At 38.1% G+C, this 19,286-nt stretch overlaps 1 protein-coding gene across 3 annotated transcripts; it reads left to right on the plus strand.

The window, feature by feature from the left end:
• The first annotated feature begins 1,496 nt into the window (after positions 1–1,496).
• Positions 1,497–17,947, plus strand: FBXO4 (F-box protein 4). Of its 3 annotated transcripts, none has more exons than XM_021939337.2 (7): positions 1,623–2,148; positions 3,740–3,975; positions 6,118–6,338; positions 10,359–10,434; positions 10,547–10,722; positions 15,820–15,995; positions 17,569–17,947. In XM_021939337.2, the coding sequence occupies exons 1-7, from the start codon at positions 2,035–2,037 to the stop codon at positions 17,656–17,658; spliced, it is 1,089 nt and encodes a 362-aa protein (XP_021795029.2). In that variant the 5' UTR covers positions 1,623–2,034; the 3' UTR covers positions 17,659–17,947. The 3 variants fall into 3 exon arrangements, with proteins under 3 accessions (XP_021795030.2, XP_021795029.2, XP_009206604.3); XM_009208340.4 differs by having other exon boundaries at positions 1,636–2,226; XM_021939338.2 differs by lacking the exon at positions 15,820–15,995 and having other exon boundaries at positions 1,497–2,226.
• The last annotated feature ends 1,339 nt before the right edge of the window (positions 17,948–19,286 follow it).

Genomic DNA, 19,286 nt, shown 5'->3' on the forward strand with positions numbered 1-19,286 from the left:
AAATGACTGATGAGGGAAAATTTTTCTTTAATTCAGCTAATAAAAGAAATTATAGAACTAGAATACTAACATTTTATAACTTGTAAGCAAATAATATTCATTGATAAATGCTGTATCTTTGAGGTGAAAAACTTGCAAGAAATTTGAATGGATCAGTCCAGTGAAACCATTGATCACTCCGAACATTAGAAAATGAGAATAACTTACAGCTTTCAGTCTCAGTATATAATACCATTTACGAATGTGTTAAAGACACTGTTGACATGCCATCAAGAGTGTCCAGGCCGGGTACAATAGATCACACCTGTAATCCTAGCACTCTGGAAGGCCACAGCAGGAGGATCACTTGAACCTCGGAGGTCAAGACCAGCCTGGAAAACATGGTGAAACTCCGTCTCTACCAAGGAAAAAAAAAAGAAGAAGAATATAGAAAAAAGAAAGTCCAGAGTGGTCCAGAAAGACCAACCTGGTTTCTTTAACAAATTTCAAGGGAAAATAAAGGAGGGGGAGTTGTACAATGAAACTTAAGCTTTAAGAGTATGTGTAATGTGTGGACCTTGTTGGGCTATGATTCAAACAAATCAAATGTGAAAAATTATTTTCAAAGCAGACGGGGAAGTTAAACACTGACTCGATATTTGGTGATTTTAATGAATTAAAATTGCTTAGGTACAGTGGTCTGTTTCTTAAAATGTGTTTTTTTAGGGACAGATACTGAGATATTTACAGGTGATAGGTCTGGGATTTGTTTCAAAAGAATCCAGAATTGGGGGTGTAGTATTAGGTGAATATAGCAATAGAGCAAGATTAACCAGGGGTTGGTCATTGAATCTTGGATAATGGGCACACAGGAGCATATTACTCACTCTTCTTTTATAAATGTTCAAAATTTTCCATAATAAAAATAAAGTTTTTCTTATTCATTTAACAGATATTTTAATACTTCATACTTGAACTGATTTTTTTTCTTGCTCTAGTTCTAGTTTTTTGCTCTCAAAGTAAATCATGTCCTAGAAAGTGATGAGAAATGCCATATGGTTAATTTGTGGTCCTTGTCCAGATTGCCTCCCAGAAATGAGGCTGCAATTTTATTGGTTATTGGCCCCTACCAACGGCATGCAAATAATATAATGAAACTTAAACTTGTATGTTACAGAGCCTTACAGAACCTTAGTTATCAGGCTTTTTTGGATTCTGTTTAGATCCTCAGAGATTTACTTTTTGAATGTATACATACCCAGTTCTATATAACAGACTGACTTGTAATATGTTCTCTTAAAGCACTTTTAAAGTAAGCCCAAAGTAAGTAGAATGGGCATCTGTTTTGAGAATTAAAAAACTCACTAGCGGGATTTCAACACCACCACATCTGGGTTCTCTTCTGGCCGTTTTTTGCCGCCCTTTTATGAGATACATAGGTTAAGCAAATTTTAAATGTGCTTATATTTTTGCATAGTGGGTCCAGACTTCTCATTTTGGCAAAAGGTTCTTAATAATTGGCCTGCTGACCGCCTCTCTAGTCTGTTTTTGCTGATACTCAAAAAAATAAATGGTAACTTGTTGACTGAGGAAACCACACACACACAAAACACCCCACACGTAGCATGGCAGTGCTGAAAAGGAAGCAAGTGGTTATTAAGTCCAAGATAGTGGCAGAGGGCTATAGAACACGCGGAGTCGCCTAGGACCAGACCTAGTGGAAATGATCCCGGAGACAACATCTTGAATGAAGTCAGGAAGTCAGCGGGTCGGAGGTTGTACAGGGGCTCTGCGGTTGGCGTGGCTGAGGTTGAGGCCACAAGTTACTGAGGAAGTAACTGTTGACAGGAGCTTCGTACTCGGCTCACAACCACGCACACTGGGCTTCCTCCCAATAACCTCCCTTGCCCCTGGGCCTAACCTTGCCCTGGAGGCGGACTCGCGGGAGAGGCGGGAGGCTGAACGCCCGAGGGCGACCGCGGCTGGCGCGGACTGCGCAGAAGGCTGACGCGCTGGCGTGGCTCTGCGACGCGTCACCCGCGCTGCGGGCAAGCCATGGCGGGAAGCGAGCCGCGCAGCGGAACTAGCTCGCCGCCGCCGCCGCCCTTCAGCGACTGGGGCCGCCTGGAGGCGGCCATACTCAGCGGCTGGAAGACCTTCTGGCAGTCAGTGAGCAAGGAGAGGGTGGCGCGTACGGCCTCGCGGGAGGAGGTGGATGAGGCGGCCAGCACCCTGACGCGGCTGCCGGTGAGCGTCGGCCGCAGGCCGCGGAGGACAGTGGGGCCGGCCCGGGCCAGAGGGACCTCCCCTGGAGCCCTGCGGGGCCTGAGGAACTCCGGCGCCCGGGCCTGGGTCTGGCTTCGTCCTTGCAGCCATTCCTGGCAGTGTAGTCACCGAGAAGCTACAGTTGACCAGAAGCGTCTTGGCATTGAACCCGGTGCTCCGCAGGGGGCCCGAACATCTCAGGGAAGCAACTTCACGGGGCCCCTGGCGACCCTCCCTATCGCCCTCAGGTTTTCCACCCCCCAAAACAGGCACATGTGACTAGGACACCCTGAATGTCCGGTTACGAAATGAGACCGTTCCCAACTTGCTGATTAGCTTGGGAAAAGCATTCCAGCCTCCGTGTTCCCAGCATCTTTAATTCCGGATCATAGTACCAAAACACCTGGAGGGCCAAGGTTTTTACCCTCTCAAGAGGACACTGTGCCTGTGGCTGTTATTGTGTATTTGAAGAAACAAAGCTGCCCCTCAGTTGAAAATAAATGACTTAAGTTACAAGTGCCTCAAGTTACATCAAGGCCACGAAAATGATACACATAATTTATTGTTAAACTTTAGGGTAGATAGGTAAATGAAGAGAACAAAAATTATTGAAAATTATTACAATTTTTTGTCTCATTTGGACTATTGACACCTCCCTCCGACGTGTATATCAGCATGAAAACTGCAGGTTTAGAATGCTTCCAAGTTTCTCCTCGCAGAGGTTTTTCATAACATTTTAATAGATTCTGTGCAGGAACCAAAATGACAAATTTACGGCCGGGCGCGGTGGCTCACGCCTGTAATCCCAGCACTTTGGGAGACCGAGGTGGGCGGATCACGAGGTCAGGAGCTCAAGACCATCCTGGCTAACACGGTGAAATCCCGTCTCTACTAAAAATATATAAAATTAGCCGGGCGTGGTGGCGGGCGCCTGTAGTCCCAGCTACTCGGGAGGCTGAGGCAGGAGAATGGCGTGAACCCGGGAGGCGGAGCTTGCAGTGAGCTGAGATCGCGCCACCGCACTCCAGCCTGGGCAACAGAACGAGACTCCGTCTCAAAAAAAAAAAAAACCAAAAAAAAACCCACTTTTTGATTTGGTCTGATGATAAAATCAGATAAAGGTTGATACAGGTTTTATTTTGAAAAACAAATTATTTCCTTAACTAATTTATGTAACGAACTGGTATATCCAAACATCTCTGAGGAAAAATTAAAGGAACTGGTGATTTTACTGGAAAGATAGCAAGACGGTTGGTTTTTCAGGAATGTTTCAATGTTTCAAAAATTAGTTTAACAAATACAAAACTAAAATGTTCAGTTATGATCCTTTGCTGATGGCAGGAAAATAATAGATTTAATTATTAATGGTAGATTTAGTTATTAAAAATACTCACTAGTCAGTTGACCTTTTATTTATTTGTTGATTGTGTGATTTATCACCCAAAAACTATTTTTTTCATTCCTTTTTCTTACCTGCTGCTTTCTTCTGTTTCAGATTGATGTACAGCTATATATTTTGTCCTTTCTTTCACCTCACGATCTGTGTCAGTTGGGAAGTACAAATCATTATTGGAATGAAACTGTAAGAGATCCAATTCTGTGGAGATACTTTTTGTTAAGGGATCTTCCTTCTTGGTCTTCTGTTGACTGGAAGTCTCTTCCAGATCTAGAAATCTTAAAAAAGCCTGTATCTGAAGTCACTGATGGTGCATTTTTTGACTACATGGCAGTGTAAGTATCTAGTTTTATGAATTAAAAAGAAGATATTAAATTTTACTGTATTACTAGTCAATATCCAATTTAGTCCTTACCCTGCTACTGATTTGTTGTGTGGATTTGCGGTCTAATTGTTCTCTTGTCAAAACTGGGAGTTAAATGACTTCCTTCATAGTACCCTTTCAGCTTTAATATTTTATTATTTCCCTGCGGTGCCTAACCAGTATTTGAATAATTATAAGTAGTATAGATGGCAAGTAGTAAAAGACTTCTTAAAATTTTCATGATCTTTAGAACAATTGTCATTTTGTTAAATAAGTAAATACTTTTCTATATCCAGAAAAAGGATGATCAGAGATCCCTGTTGTTTAGTAGGGAAGAAGAAAACCATTCTAAAGGCTGTGAGAAATAAGATTACATTAACACCCAAAAGCACTGACATTTTTCAATATCATGTAAGTGAGATAATTAATGTTACTGAGCAACTGCAGTGTACTGGATTCTACGAGGGATGCTTTATGTATATTTTACTCATTTAATCCTCATGCAACAAGAAGGTGTTATCTTTGTATCACAGATGTGGAATTGAGGTTCATGGAGGTTACGTGATTTGCCTAAAGTCATATAGTTTGTAAGGGACTATTCAGACTGGAACCCCATTATGCTACCTCATAATGTCATTGGATCTGGATATAGCCTGTTTTACTGAGAAACTCAAACTTAATGCATTATTTTAAAATTTTAAAAATATTTATTCTTTAAAAATTGTTTTGTTGTGCTTGACTCAGTAGCAAAATACAGGATTTTTTTTCAAATTTTAAGTTATTCAGAGCGTTTCCCTATTCTAATACAGATGCCATTATGTCAAGTGTTGTGAGACTATTTGATTCAAAGGTGTGTCATCTGTTATACATAATCTCAGCAAGTGCCACTGTATCTCACTTGCTAGGCAATACCTGTACAATGCCCCATAGCTAACCATTGCGTCAAGTGTATGTGAGGCTGTGGGAATTAGATTTTGCCCAGAGAATAGTAATAATAGTAACTACCATTTATGGTCATATAAATTACTTCTAATTTTTACAACCCTGAGTTATTTCTGTTGCTCAAATAATACAGATGAAGAAATTGAAATTCAGACTGTAAATGGCTCATATAACTAAAAGTGGTGAGGCTTGGTCAGGTCTATCCAGCTTCAAAACTGTTTTTTGTTTGTTTTTTCCCCTTCATGAGTTACAAGGTTTCTAATAAAATGATTTTGTTAGGTTATTGATTTTGTTAACCAGCTTGACTTATTTGAAGGATTTTAGGTTTTATTTTGATTTGGGTAACTTTTAATTTTTGATAAAATGCATAATTGGTACTTTAGAGATTTATAGCTATTTCAAGAAACGGAATTTTTTTACATGATTCTTAGTTTGCTAAGTTTGCTGCAAGGATCATTTGAGCCTCCCTCATTTAACTCTTACTAAACTGTTATATTTGAGGCTATTAAGAGAAGCACCCAAGACATTTGAAATTTGGTTATATTGGTAGTGTTAGCAGTTTTTTTGGTTTGTTTGTTTGTTTATTTTTTACCTCTAGGGATATTATGCTAGCTATCTGTGTGTAGGTTATCTTTAGTGCTGAGTTTCTCAATCTTGGCACTATTGACGTTTTGAGTCAAATAATTCTTTGTTCTGGGGCCTGCCCTATGCATTATAGGATTAATGTTTAGCAGCATCCTTGGCTTCTGCTCAGTCCTTCTCCCCTCCCCAGTTGTGACAATACACATGTTGTTCAGACATTGCCAAATGTTCCAGGGGACAGGGGCAAACCTCCTCGGGTTGAGAACCTTTATGTAGTAAAATTTCACCATTCAAATGTTCCATGAGAGAATCTAAATTAAAGATTAGAAAGTAAGTAACCACTTCATGGGGGAAGAGTTTCTTAGCTTCTGGGCCACTCCCACCCCCATGGCACCTTGTGCTTTTCCCTGTCAGAGTGCTCCACATATGTATTATAAAGGTGTCTGTCTACCATTGTCCTCCTGGAGGATTGGGACTGTATAATCATTGTACCCCTTGTGTCTAGCAAGTACTCAATACATTATATATTTTTGAATGAATAACTGGCTAAGTGTTTTCTATGTTAATGTTCTGTGACAATTTTATACAGCTATAGAATGTGCTGTCCATATACAAGAAGAGCTTCAAAATCCAGCCGTCCTATGTATGGAGCTGTCACTTCTTTTTTACACTCCCTGATCATTCAGAATGAACCACGATTTGCTATGTTTGGACCAGGTTTGGAAGAATTGAATACCTCTTTGGTGTTGAGCTTAATGTCTTCAGAGGAACTTTGCCCAACAGCTGGTTTGCCTCAGAGGCAGATTGATGGTAATTTTCATGTTAATCTACAGTTAATTCAAACACTTTGAGCTTGACATTCTTGTTAAAAAGAAAGAAATTGCTTTTAAATTAATTATTTGCTATAATGAAATACAGCACTTTGGTTGTTGGGAGCCCCACCAGGTTCCACTGGACCGACAGAATTAATTTACTTACTATAAGAAAGCTTCCTCTTAATTCCTCAAATTTGTACAATCCAGACTTTTAAGATTATGTGAAAATAAATTATTTGTTGTCAAGATGTTGCATTTGTACAGTGGGATATCATATTTATCATATTTGAAAAAGCAGAAAATATTGAGCATCTGTGTGGAGAGTATTTTGATATGTATTGGAATTCAAAAGAGTTAAATCATCACCTTCCCTTCTTTCTATTAAAAAAAACAACAACAATGTATAAGTATTTGGCAAGGCAGGATAAATATAAGTATAAGTGATAATAAAATTTAGCCTTTGCTTTACTTATTTATTGAGAACCAGCCCCTATTAGTGAGATGATAGGGATGCAGAGATTTAGAACAATGTCTCTGTCTGCCTTCAAGACATGTGTAGGTGTAGGTGAGGACATAGACAAGTGTACAGATAATTAGAATATGATGTAATTAGTTCCTGGGTAGAAAGGTAAGGGTGAAAGAAGGCTCCATATTGAAGATGAGGTTTCATATGAGTCACTAGGGTGAGTAGTTGTAGGCCATCACAAAAAGACAGTAAAGGTGTTCCAGGCAGTGAGAACTACATTTTTTTTTTTTTTTTTAAGACAGACTATCGCTCAGTCGCCCAGGCTGGAGTGCAGTGGCACGATATCGGCTCACTGCAAGCTCCGCCTCCCGGGTTTACGCCATTCTCCTGCCTCAGCTTCCCAAGTAGCTGGGACTACAGGCGCCCGCCACTACGCCCTGCTAATGTTTTTGTATTTTTAGTAGAGACGGGGTTTCACCGTGTTAGCCAGGATGGTCTCGATCACCTGACCTCGTGATCCACCCATCTCTGCCTCCCAAAGTGCTGGGATTACAGGCGTGAGCCACCACGCCCGGCGGAGAACTACATTTCTAAAAGCACAAAGCTCTGGATGTGGAGGACACATTTGAAGTATCACTGTGTATCTAGAAAGAGTGGAGCTATGTGAAAAAACGCGTATGTACCATGCTTAAGCATTTGGGAGCTGTTGGAGGATTTTAAGTAGAGGATTGAGATGATCAAGATTGCATTTTAGAAAGATTACTCAGGCTCTTGAGTGAAGAATTGATTAGAAGGGTCTAAAGATATGGAGACCCGTTAAGAAGCCACTGTCATATTGTGATTAAAATATGAAGAGGATCTGAACTCTAAGTCACTGTTAGTGAAGATGAGAGAAGAGAATGAATAGTAAGGATATAAATTTGACAGAATGAATGTATTAGCAGTAATAAGGATGGCTCCAGGTTTCTGACTTGAGTTTTGTGTTGGATGATAGAGGATTCACTAGGGTAAAAAGTCACTGGAGAAGTAAGAAAAATTTGGAAGGGAGCAGATAACAGTAAGATCTGTATAGGGAGAATGGCAGCTATTCTTTGGAATGTGTTGACTTTGATAACTATGGAAAAGCCAAGTAGAGATACCTACTATAAGCAAATCTGCTAGAATGGAAGCTCCATGAAGGTAAGAATCTTGTCCACTTTATTTTTAGCTGTATCTGTGGTGCCAGGCACATAGCAGGCACTCTCTGTATATTTGGTGAATGAGTGAATGACTTTATGGATTACTATATGCATCCAGCTCTGAAGAGCAAGTTCTGGGCTAGAAATCGAGATTTGGGAGTCATATGGAGTCCACATGGATGTGGAAGTTATTGAGGATGGAGAGGAAGATTGGAGACAGGTGCTGAAATGTTCAGTTTATGTTTGGGGGAAGTGATTATTAAATGGAGATTCATAAATAATAACAACAAAGAAGGAAAGAGTGCTACAGCTGAATGATGTGTTTCTCAAGTAGGATTTTTTTTTCAGAGGGTTGGTGAGTAACATGAATCCCACCTCTTTACCTTCAGTTGTGAGAAAATAAGCATCTTTGCTACTTGAGAGTTCACTGCAGGAGAAGCCTCACCTAGGAGTAGGCCAATTTCAAGTATGGCTATTAGGTTGAAGGAACACCTCAAGAAGAGGTTGAGGAAATGGGGAAGTTTGATGGTTATAAAATGGAGAAGTAATAAAATGGCACTTCCATTTTCTGTAGAGCAGCTGAAGTGATTGTTTTAAAATTTCAGCCTATGACTCACACTCAGCAAGATGAGAGAATATGGCGTTACATAATTGGCAAAGAAGGGCAGAACAGTATGGCGACTATATTGGACTGAAGTTAGACATGTTGAGAGGATAATCTCTGGGAGTGCAGCTGGTTGAAAACAAAGATCAGAAACATGGTAGATTTTGATTCTGTGGTCTCTGTGAAACATGCACCAGACCTGGTGGCTGGAGGACTAGGATCACGTGGGCTGGGATGGTTGCAGTCCTAGTACTTAAGAGCCCTGTACGTGTGTTGCCTAGAATGATGACATGAGATGGTATGGCATAGCTTATTTAAACAAATACATTAGTTATAATGCAGGAATTAAGAATATGAAAGGCTGGAGTTGTCTCTAATGAGGTTAGTAGGGGCCAGATATTAAGGTTTTATTTCTTCATCTGAAGAGCAGTGGCTTTGTAGAGAAGACAGTTAATTAGATACCATTATTAAAAAATTTTTCCAACTGATGTCAGAGGAAAGGATAATAGGAGGCCAGAAGATATAGGAGACGGGTTAGAAGTGATTGCAGAGGCCCGGGTGAGTGATGATGACAGTGTGAACTAAAATGTGGTCGTGGGGATGCAGATAACTGAACAGATCTAAAAGAACATTTATATAACAGGATGAAGTAGAGCCATGGAAGCCCAGAAGGGTCTTTCGAGGAGGCAAAAGGGGAACCAGCCACTTAGTGTTAACACAGCCCAAGGAGGGAAGAGGTTAAGAAAGGACAAATAACAGTGACTAATGACTCAGATATAAAGCAGTAAGAAACTAATATTTAGCACTTGTGATTTACTAGTTAACCTACTAGGAGTTTTACATATATGATCTATTTAATCTTCCCAGTAAACCTGAGAAGAATATATTAGTTCAACTTCTTTTTGGTGTCAAACTAAGGGATACAAATACATGGCTATAAGTGAGAAATTCAGAATTATAATCCAACTCTGTCGAATTCTAAATTTCAGTATCTTCAGTATTTTCTCAATTTACTAATATGCTGTTGGCAACTCCTCATTAATTTATATTATTTGAGACAAGGTCTCTGTTGCCCAGGCTGGAGTACAGTGGCATAATCATGGCTTACTGCAGCCTTGAACTCCCTGGCTCAAGTGATCCTCCTACCTCAGCCTCCCAAGTACCTGGGAAACAGGCATGGGCCACCATGCCTGGCTAATTGCTTTGTATTTTTTGTAGAGATGAGGTTCTCACCATGTTGTCTAAGTTGATCTTGAACTCCTAGCCTCAAGTGATTCTTACACCTCAGCCTCCCAAATTGTTGGGATTACAGATGTGAGCCACTGTGCCTGGCTCCCCATCAATTTAAAAACAGCTTTTCAGAGGGGGAGAAAGGCACTTAGTTGAATGTATACATGGATTATTAGACTAATGAGGAACATAAAAATATGAAAATGAGTCTTAGTCTTGAGGATAAATAGCAGTAGCTGCGATGATGCAGCTGCTACTGATAAGATGATAAAGTTGTTGATGATAGTGATGATGATATAAGGACTGTTATAAGCCTAGCAGTTTTTTTCTTTCTCTGTATTTTTATTGCCATGTGAATGAAAGTTACTTACAGTATCTTTTCTTCAATGTAGACATTTTATTTTATTTCAAATCTATGCATAAGTTGTTATATAATTTTTTTCTTTGCTCTTTTTGCTTTCACTGGGTAATTTTCAGTGTGATCTTTTGCTATTTTTGTTAACGACTTGTTTTGGTAACTGTGATTTTCTTTCTTAGGTATTGGATCAGGAGTCAATTTTCAGTTGAACAACCAACATAAATTCAACATTCTAATCTTATATTCAACTACCAGGTAAGGCTACATACTTGGTGGCTTAACTGAAACATCAGAACTGAAACATTTCAGGTGAGTGGAGCCTGTTTAGTGTCTTTTTATAGTCTGTCTTTACAATTTTTTTTTCTAGAAAGGAAAGAGATAGAGCAAGGGAAGAGCATACAAGTGCAGTTAACAAGATATTCAGTCGACAGAATGAAGGTGATGATCAACAAGGAAGCCGGTACAGTGTGATTCCACAAATTCAAAAAGTGTGTGAAGTTGTAGATGGGTTCATCTATGTTGCAAATGCTGAAGCTCATAAAAGTAAGCACTCACATATATATATTTTTAAGCACATTGTTCTTTTCAAAGCAAATAGAAATTACCTTTTTAGTCTTTACGGTGGCTTCTTAAGAATATGATGGCTTATTTTATCAGTGTGATTTTCCGACCCTTACTATTAATAGTGGTGTGTATTAGGATCACCTGAGGAGCTTGTTAAACATGTTAACAAGCTGATTCCTACCCTGGGGAATTTTATTCTAGATTTGGGTTGTGTGAATCAGATTTGGGCATCTGTTTTTTCCAAGCACCCAGGGAATTCTGATGCATTCCAAAGTTTGGTACTACAGCTATACAATATTTTTTTGTTGTATGCTTCTACAGTTTTTTGATACTGACATTTTGTCTGCTTCTGGCTTTATTCAAATAATCTATGCAAATAACGATGAAAAATTTTACCTTTGTTTTATCCAAATAGTAGAGAGATGTGATGGCAGGGTGTTAAGTAGATTAGTTGAGAACACTGTCCATATATTCTGAATAATTGTCATTCAGAATGCTATTTTTGTGTGAAATCAAAATATCATTGGGCCATGAGCTAGTATTATAATATCTTTCCCAAATCCTTTGTGAACAAGGTAGAATATAAATATATAATATACTGTATATATATTATAGTTCTTTAATACACTGGTTTGAATTTCTATTGAATTTATTTTCCCTGTCATCTATTAGGCATGAACGCAGTTGCAATTACTTTCTGTTATTACAGGGGTATCTGTAAAAAGAAAACTTGGAAGCAAAATAAAAGACAAGTTCATTTAACAAATAGTTTTTTAGTTCCTACAGGCATGTTGCAGTTACAACTGGAAACTAAAACAGATACAGCCCATATTTTATCTAGTTTTCCAATCTGCTCCTATAAAACAAGCAGACAAAAAAAAATTTAAAAAAATTACAAGACACAAAGAGACTATACTCACTTACCAACTTTTTCCCACTGGCCTCTACTAGGTGCTCATGTAAAAGGTTAGTGGTAGGGCAGAAGACCTATGAGTACCCTCCTTGGTGGTGCATGTGTTGACCACCCGGTGCTTGGAGACAGGTATATCCTCCTGCTTTCTATATCCTTTTCTCAATGAAGCCAAAGCTGTTTTCCACAGACAAAAGTTAACTGCTGCTATCTCAAGAGAGATAGAAACAAAAGCTGTCTTGGGGAGGAGCAGGATTTCCACTTGTACCAAGGATCTTGCACTGATACAAATTAAATGTTTGCTGACTCTGGAGGAGAGGCAGGAAATTTGCAGTGGAGACCTTTCTACCAATAAAGGGCAGAATTCAGCAGTTATGCTGGAACACTGAGAAAGCCCATACCACTGAGGCTCTGGGGCACAGGGCCTCTAAGGCCTTAGGCTAGGATGAGAAAACTGAGAAATCTCCATGTCCCTACCACTTAAGAAGCAATAGCAGACTACTGCAGGGATGGGGGAAGGGTGTGGAGAGGCTCTCCTTGCCTCTTCCCTATAACCCCCATGGCACAGTTACAAAGATAGGCTGAAAGCTGAGAACAAGTAGAAACTCTAAGAAACTCTGGCACTCCAGTGCTCTTACTGAGAACAAGATAGCAGCAGCATACTGCTGGAAGAATTTAAAGTCTGTGTGTTACAAAGTTAGCTATAGCAATAAAAGCCAAATCCAGCTCAACTAGACTAGTTTGATTCAGTCTACTGCATTAATACCCTAACCAAAGTATGATGCCTGTTTTTAGGAGTAAATCCTGTTTATCTTAGTCTCTACTGCTCTTCTACATAAAACATCTAACATTAAATCTAAAAATTATGAGGCACACACAAAATCAAAATGAAATGACACATTGTCATGAGATAAGGCAGTCAGTTGAACTGGACCAGAGATGGTCTAGATGTTGGTATTCTCAGAAAGAGACATTAAACTAACTGTGATTAAGAGATCTAGGTCAGGTGCAGTGGCTCTGGGAGGCCAAGGCGGACAGATCGCTTGAGCTCAGAAGTTCAAGACCAGCCTGGGCAACGTGGCGAAATTTCACCTCTACTGAAAATACAGAAAATTAGCCAGGCATGGTGGCATGTGCCTGTAGTCCCAACTACTTGGAAGGCTGAGGTGGGAGAATCGCTTGAGCCTGGGAGGCGGAGGTTGCGTGAGCTGAGATCACATCACTGCACTCCAGCCTAGGTGACAGAGCGAGACCCTGCCCCTTGCCCACAAAAAAATGAGAGATTGCGAGAGACCTAGAGACCTAGTGGAAAAGGTGGACAATATGTGTAAACAGATAGATTTTTCAGCAGAGAAAAGGAAGCTGCTTTGAAAAAGTTAAACAAGAATGCTAGATATGAAAATATGACAACAGATGAACAGTTCTTTCAGTGGGCATATTAGCAAAAGAAAGAATCATTGAAAGTGAAGATAAGTCACTCAGAATTATCCAAATTAAAACACAAAGAGAAAAAAAAAAGTAAGAGCAAGGAACAGAGTGAGAGTTGGGGGAATCTGTCCAGTGATCTAACTTAGGGGTCAGGAAACTTTCTTAAAGGGACAAATAGTAAATATTGTAGGCTTATGAGCCATACAGGTTTTTGTTTGTTTGTTTGTTTTTTAACCATCACTTAGCTCTGCTATTACGGTACAAAAGCAGCAAAGACAACACGTAAACGAAAGGACAGACTCTTTTGCAATAAAAATTTATTTAGAAAAATTGACCCACAGAATGTAGTAGGCTGACCCATGATCTAGCTTATCTGTAATTGGAGTCCCAAAACATGAAGGGAGAGAGAAAAGGGGAAAAGGAATTTTTGAACAGATAATGGCCAGAATTATCTCCAAATTATGGAAAGACAACAAACCACAGATTGAAGATGCTCAGAGAGCACCAAGCATAAATATAAAGAAAAATACATCTAAGCACATCATAGTCAAACTGATAAAAATAAAAGATAAAGAGAACATCTTTAAGGCAGCCAGAGGAAATGAAAACATACATAAAGAAGGCCAAGATGATAGTGACAACAAATTTCCTGACAGAATTGCTGCAGGATAGAAACTAATAAAGAGAAATCTTTATAGTACTACAAGGGGGAAAAAAACATCCTACATCTAGCAAAAATAGTTTTTGAAAATAATGGTAATGTTAAGATGTTTTCAGACAAACAGAAGTTCCATGTCTTAGTTCATTTGTGCCACTATAACAGTATATCCCAGACCTGTATATCAGTGCATTTCTGTTTTTAGATTATGGAGAAATCTGAATGGTACTGTGATTTTTTTTCCCTCTGGCGTCACCTAAATTCCTATTCTCCCAAGACTACTTAGTCTAATTTTATTACAGATCAATAAATGAATTTTTAAAGAACAGAAATTTATTTCTGACAGTTTTGGACACTAGGGAGTCCAAGATTAAGGCACCAGCATCTGGTGTCTGGTGAGTGCCTTTCTTGCTGATTTCTTATTTGGCAGAAGGTAGAAAGGGAAGCTGGAGGCAACATCGCATTTTCACGTGACAGAAGAGGGAAAGACAGGGCTGCAAGCTGATTTTAATGGCAATATTAATCTACTCATGAGAGTAAAGCCCTTATGACCTAAACAACTCCCAAAGACACCCCTTCCCCCAATACTGTTGCCTTGGGGTTTAAATGTCCAACACATGAATTTTGAGAAACACATTTGAACATAGCACTGAGAAAATTGATTGTTAACAGATCTTCACTATAAGAAATCTTAAAGGAGCTCTTTAGGCAGAAGAATATGATAACAGATGGAAATCTGCATCTACCGAAAAAGATGAAGACTCCTGGGATGGAAACAAAGAAGCTATATATACAAAAAAGTTTTTTTTTCTAATTTTAATTAAAAAAAACTAATAGTGTATTATACATGTATGACATTTTAAAGAAAAATATGTGATAATAGAACACATCATGGAAGAGAGAACATTGAAGTATATTATTTTGTAAGTTTCTTCTATATATGAAATCACATATTTAAAGGTAGATTTATAAATTAAAAATGTGTATTATAAATACTTGAACAACTACTAAAAAATGTATAATGAAGTTGTAACTAAGCCAGTAGTGGATATAAAATGGAACCATTAAAAAACTCAGTCCAAAAGAAGGAAGGCAAAGAGAGAAGAAGGAATAAAGAACAGATGATTTAAATGCATCTTGTTGTTAAGTACATTAAATGTTTATTAATTTTCAATTGCTATTAACAAATTACCTCAAATTTAATGGTTTAAAATAACTATATTTTTTAGCTCACAGTTCTCTAGGTCAGAAGTCTGGTCATGGTAGTACTGAGTTCTCTGGACAGGGCCTCTTGGGCTGAAATTTGTGTATCATATTGTTGAATCCTTTTCTGGAGGCTCTGGGAAAGAATTTGCTTCTGAGATCATTCAGGTTATTAGCTGAATTCAGTTCCTTATTGTTGTAGGACTGACCTTCCTGTTTTCTTGCTAGCTGTCAGCTGGGGGCTGCTATCAGCTTCTAGAGGTCACTTATATTCCTTCCTATGTGACTCCCTCCATCTTCTAATCCAGCAATGGAGAATCTCCCCTGTATTGAATCTTTCAACAAGAAGAGCCGCTTTTAAGGGCTCACCCGATTAGGTCAGGCTCAATGAGGATTACCTGTCTTTCTTAAAGTCAGCTGTGTCTTAAAGCCTAATCATGGGAGTGATGCCCCATCTTATTTGTAGGTTCTTCAGACACTAAAGGGGAAAGGGATTATGCAAGGGTTTGGAACATTGAGGTTATCTTAAAATTCTGCCTACCACAAAATGCAAGTGGTCCAAACACTCCAATAGAAGGTTGAGATTGTTGGTATTCATAAAAAAAGCTAAACTCAACTATATGCCTAAATTTTGAAAGTAAGCCCTTTGAATGAAAGGGTAGTGACATCTACAGAATTTGTGAAAGGAAATACCTGTATCAAGCATTTTTGCTTTTAGACTATGGAGATATCTGAAGAGTACTGTGGTTTTTTTCCCCTCAGTTGACGTTTGGATCCTGGTAAATTTTTGTTCCCTTGCTTTGTTAGTTTTTTATTTTATTGTTTTCAAAACTATTAAAAGTAATGCAAATTAAGGGTTTTGACTTACATTCCTTAGGACATGAATGGCAAGATGAATTTTCTCATATTATGGCAATGACAGATCCAGCCTTTGGGTCTTCGGGAAGACCATTGTTGGTTTTATCTTGTATTTCTCAAGGGGATGTAAAAAGAATGCCCTGTTTTTATTTGGCTCATGAGCTGCATCTGAATCTTCTAAATCACCCATGGCTGGTAAGATCATTTATACTCTAGTGACAAATTTTTATTTCGCACTCTATTTTCTATTTTTTTTTTTTAATTCAACTTCTTTGATGAAATAGCATTCTAACATCAATTTTAATAGGTTAATCTATGGAAGCTATTTGATTGATGATAATAAATGTTAGCTGATCAATTATTTCTTACTTGCCTCTTCTCTTACAGAAACAGTGAGATAACAATTGGGGATTTTTTTTCTTTTTTTTTTTGTTTGTTTTTTTGAGACAAGGTCTCACTTTGTTGCTCAAGCTGGAGTGCAGTGGCACGATCACAGCTCACTGCAGCCTCAACCTCTCGGGCTCAGGTGATCCCTCCACCTCAGCCTCCCAGGTACCTGGGACTACAGATGTGTGCCGGCAACCCAGATAATTTTTTGTATTTTTTGTAGAGATGGGGTTTCTCCATGTTGCCCAGGCTGATCTCAAACTCCTAGGCTCAAGCCATCTGCCTGCCTTGGCTTTCCAAAGTGCTGGGATTACAGGTGTGAGCCATCGTGCCGAGCCAGGTTGTTTTTTTTTTTAGATGCTACTATTATGTTTCTTACAACATCAATGTATTATGCTTTATGGATCATCAAAGGTATATGCTCCATCTTATAGTTTATTGCTTTCTAAAAAATATTTTATTTATTTTTTTGAGACAGGGTGTTGCTCTGACCCAGGCTGGAGTACAGTGGTGCAATTTTGGCTCACTCCAACCTCTGCTTCCTGGGTTCAAGTGATTCTCATGCCTCAGCCTCCCAAGTAGCTGGGATTACAGGCATGTGCCACCACACCCGGTTAATTTTTGTTTTTTAGTAGAGATGACATTTCACCATGTTGGCCAGGCTGGTCTTGGACTCCTGGCTTCAAGTGATCCGCTCGCCTCGGCTTCCCAAAGTGCTGGGACTACAGGCATGAGCCACTGTACCCAGCCCTAAAATGTATTTTAATTATGGCATTCTTTCTTCAAACGAATCCTGACATGATAACCCCTGAGTAAAACAGATAAAGAAAAATTAAAGTTGGAAACGCTTTTGCGGAAAAAGTAAGAGGATTTTCTTTGTTCCCCTTCCATCTCTTCCCTGGAGCTCCAAAGACTCTTTGGAATGAAGTTTGAAAACCACTAATAAAGTTTCCCCTTCTGAATGGTGGCAATTTTAGCTTTACCATTAGGAGGAGTGGCAGTCTTAAAGACATATTTTTGTAACATGATGTCACACATATGACGAGCTGGGTCACTAAAAGTGTTTTAGTTTTCAAAGTGGATCCTTTGGAGAATGTTTTTTCCCCTTATATATGGAAGCAAGTCATGGAAATGGTATTTCTTTCCATTTCCAAAGCTGAATTTCAAGGCAAATAAGCTTTATATTGGTAATAGTTAGAAGAGAAATGATCATATTTTTATCTAAGTGCTCTACAAAACAAAACTTGAGCAACTTATCCAAAGTTTATTGGGATTTTTAAAAGTTCTGTTCTCTTTTTAGTGTCTAGAAAAATGTTCCTCCTACTCATAAGATTTTGGACTTAGTTTCTTACTAACAACATTCTCTGTTATGTATTCATAGGTCCAGGACACAGAGGCTGAAACTCTAACTGGTTTTTTGAATGGCATTGAGTGGATTCTTGAAGAAGTAGAATCTAAGCGTGCAAGATGATTCTCCTTTCAGATCTTGGGAACTGAAACCGTTTGAAATTTATTACTAAGGTCATGATGTGAATATTTGCTCAGTTAACCCACCTTGTCCTGCCTTTTTGCAGATGGGCTTTAAATTGGACAGCTATAACTGCTGTGTTTTTGATATTATTTTTACTCTTTACCATAAATCAATTGCAAGAAAAGAGTTTCAATCCTAGTATTTAGCCCCAAAATGAACCTTTAAACATTTTTTTTGGTAATTTTTATATTTTCTGTCTTTTAAAAAATATTAAATTCTAGAAAAAACACATTTGTGCCTCTCATTCCCTGAGTTTCTATTCTTTTGAGTACAAAGATTGCCTTAGTGAGAAATAGCAAATTTGCTAAACTTTCCATTCAGTCTTTTCAAGGGTTTATAAGTGGTTATCAGAAAAGAAATTTTTATCTATTCTTAATAAATACACAGCTTAAAGACTTAAAAATATACTGGAATTGCATTTAATATTATGGCCATACAATCCCTGTTTTATTCTGAAGCAGTAAAAAGCAAGCTTATATGATATTTAATACTGGTTTCATTAAAAATAACTTTTCCTGACAGTTCTTACTATTTTCAGATAACTTCACAAGCCCATAAGATACTAAAGCCAAACTCTATTCCATACTCAGAGTGAAAACTTCCCGGAGACTTGTATGCATCATATTACTTCCTTCCACAAATGGCTTATACTCAGCAGAAGAAATACCCTAATATCTCACTGGAACTCAGGAATTTTAAGATTATAGTAAAAGCTGTAAATATCTATATACAGTTTATATAAGTTCCATATTTAAATGTATTTCTGTTTTGGACAGAAAGTTTGTAACATATATTATACATATAATTGTATTTATTCTCTTTTAGGTCAATGCTATTACTGTTTTGACCTTTTTGTTGAGGGGGCAGAATTTTGCCTAATGGACTATTGGGTTAGGAGACCTTTGAGAAAGACCTGTGTGAACATATGGTTTCACATTTGTCAGAATGTTTACTTAGATATTTGTAGTTTTACTATGATGAGGCATTATTAATATTTCTAATAATTAATAATACAAAGTTATGATAGAAGAGTGATTTGATTTACTCAGTACCACATGGAAGCAGAACAATGCTCTTACATCAGCTATCTTTTTTTTAAATGGCATTTCAGTTCCATAATTAAGATATTATATCTGATGAATGGAGAAAATGAAATAGTTTAGTATCAAATGCTAGGTCATTCACCAGATTTAAACTAGTACCTTATGCTCTTTTCTTCTTATAGCACACTCCAGCATTTATAATCTAGAATTTTGTTAAAGCAAGATACATTCATTTTTCTAGTTTTTAGTTTAATTTTCCACAGAGTCCCAATCAAATCTTTTTTTCCTCCTCTATACACTATGAAATTTGTCTCTCTTATATTAACTCATTTTATATGGTCTTTTCCTAGTCCTAATTATCTTTGGATAGGACTTGTCGCATGTCTTGGGGTTCTTCCCACTCTGACTCTTTGTAGCATGAGATATAATTTATTATATTTGATCCTTGATGACTTTGACAAGTACATGAGCCATTTGCATTTTAGGTGTTTTTCTCCATATAATTATGGGTAATAAAAGAGATTT

This window comes from Papio anubis, chromosome 5 (genome assembly GCF_008728515.1).
Source record: "Papio anubis isolate 15944 chromosome 5, Panubis1.0, whole genome shotgun sequence".
NCBI classification, from domain to species: Eukaryota; Metazoa; Chordata; class Mammalia; order Primates; family Cercopithecidae; genus Papio; species Papio anubis.

Bases quoted from the DNA above. Each gene is read 5' to 3' on its own strand.
- FBXO4 (XM_009208340.4), top strand. From the start codon at position 2,035: ATGGCGGGAAGCGAGCCGCGCAGCGGAACTAGCTCGCCGCCGCCGCCG. The intron at 6,339-10,358 runs GTAATTTTCATG...TTTCTTTCTTAG, and splicing joins GCCTCAGAGGCAGATTGATG to GTATTGGATCAGGAGTCAAT. The intron at 10,723-15,819 runs GTAAGCACTCAC...TACATTCCTTAG, and splicing joins AAATGCTGAAGCTCATAAAA to GACATGAATGGCAAGATGAA.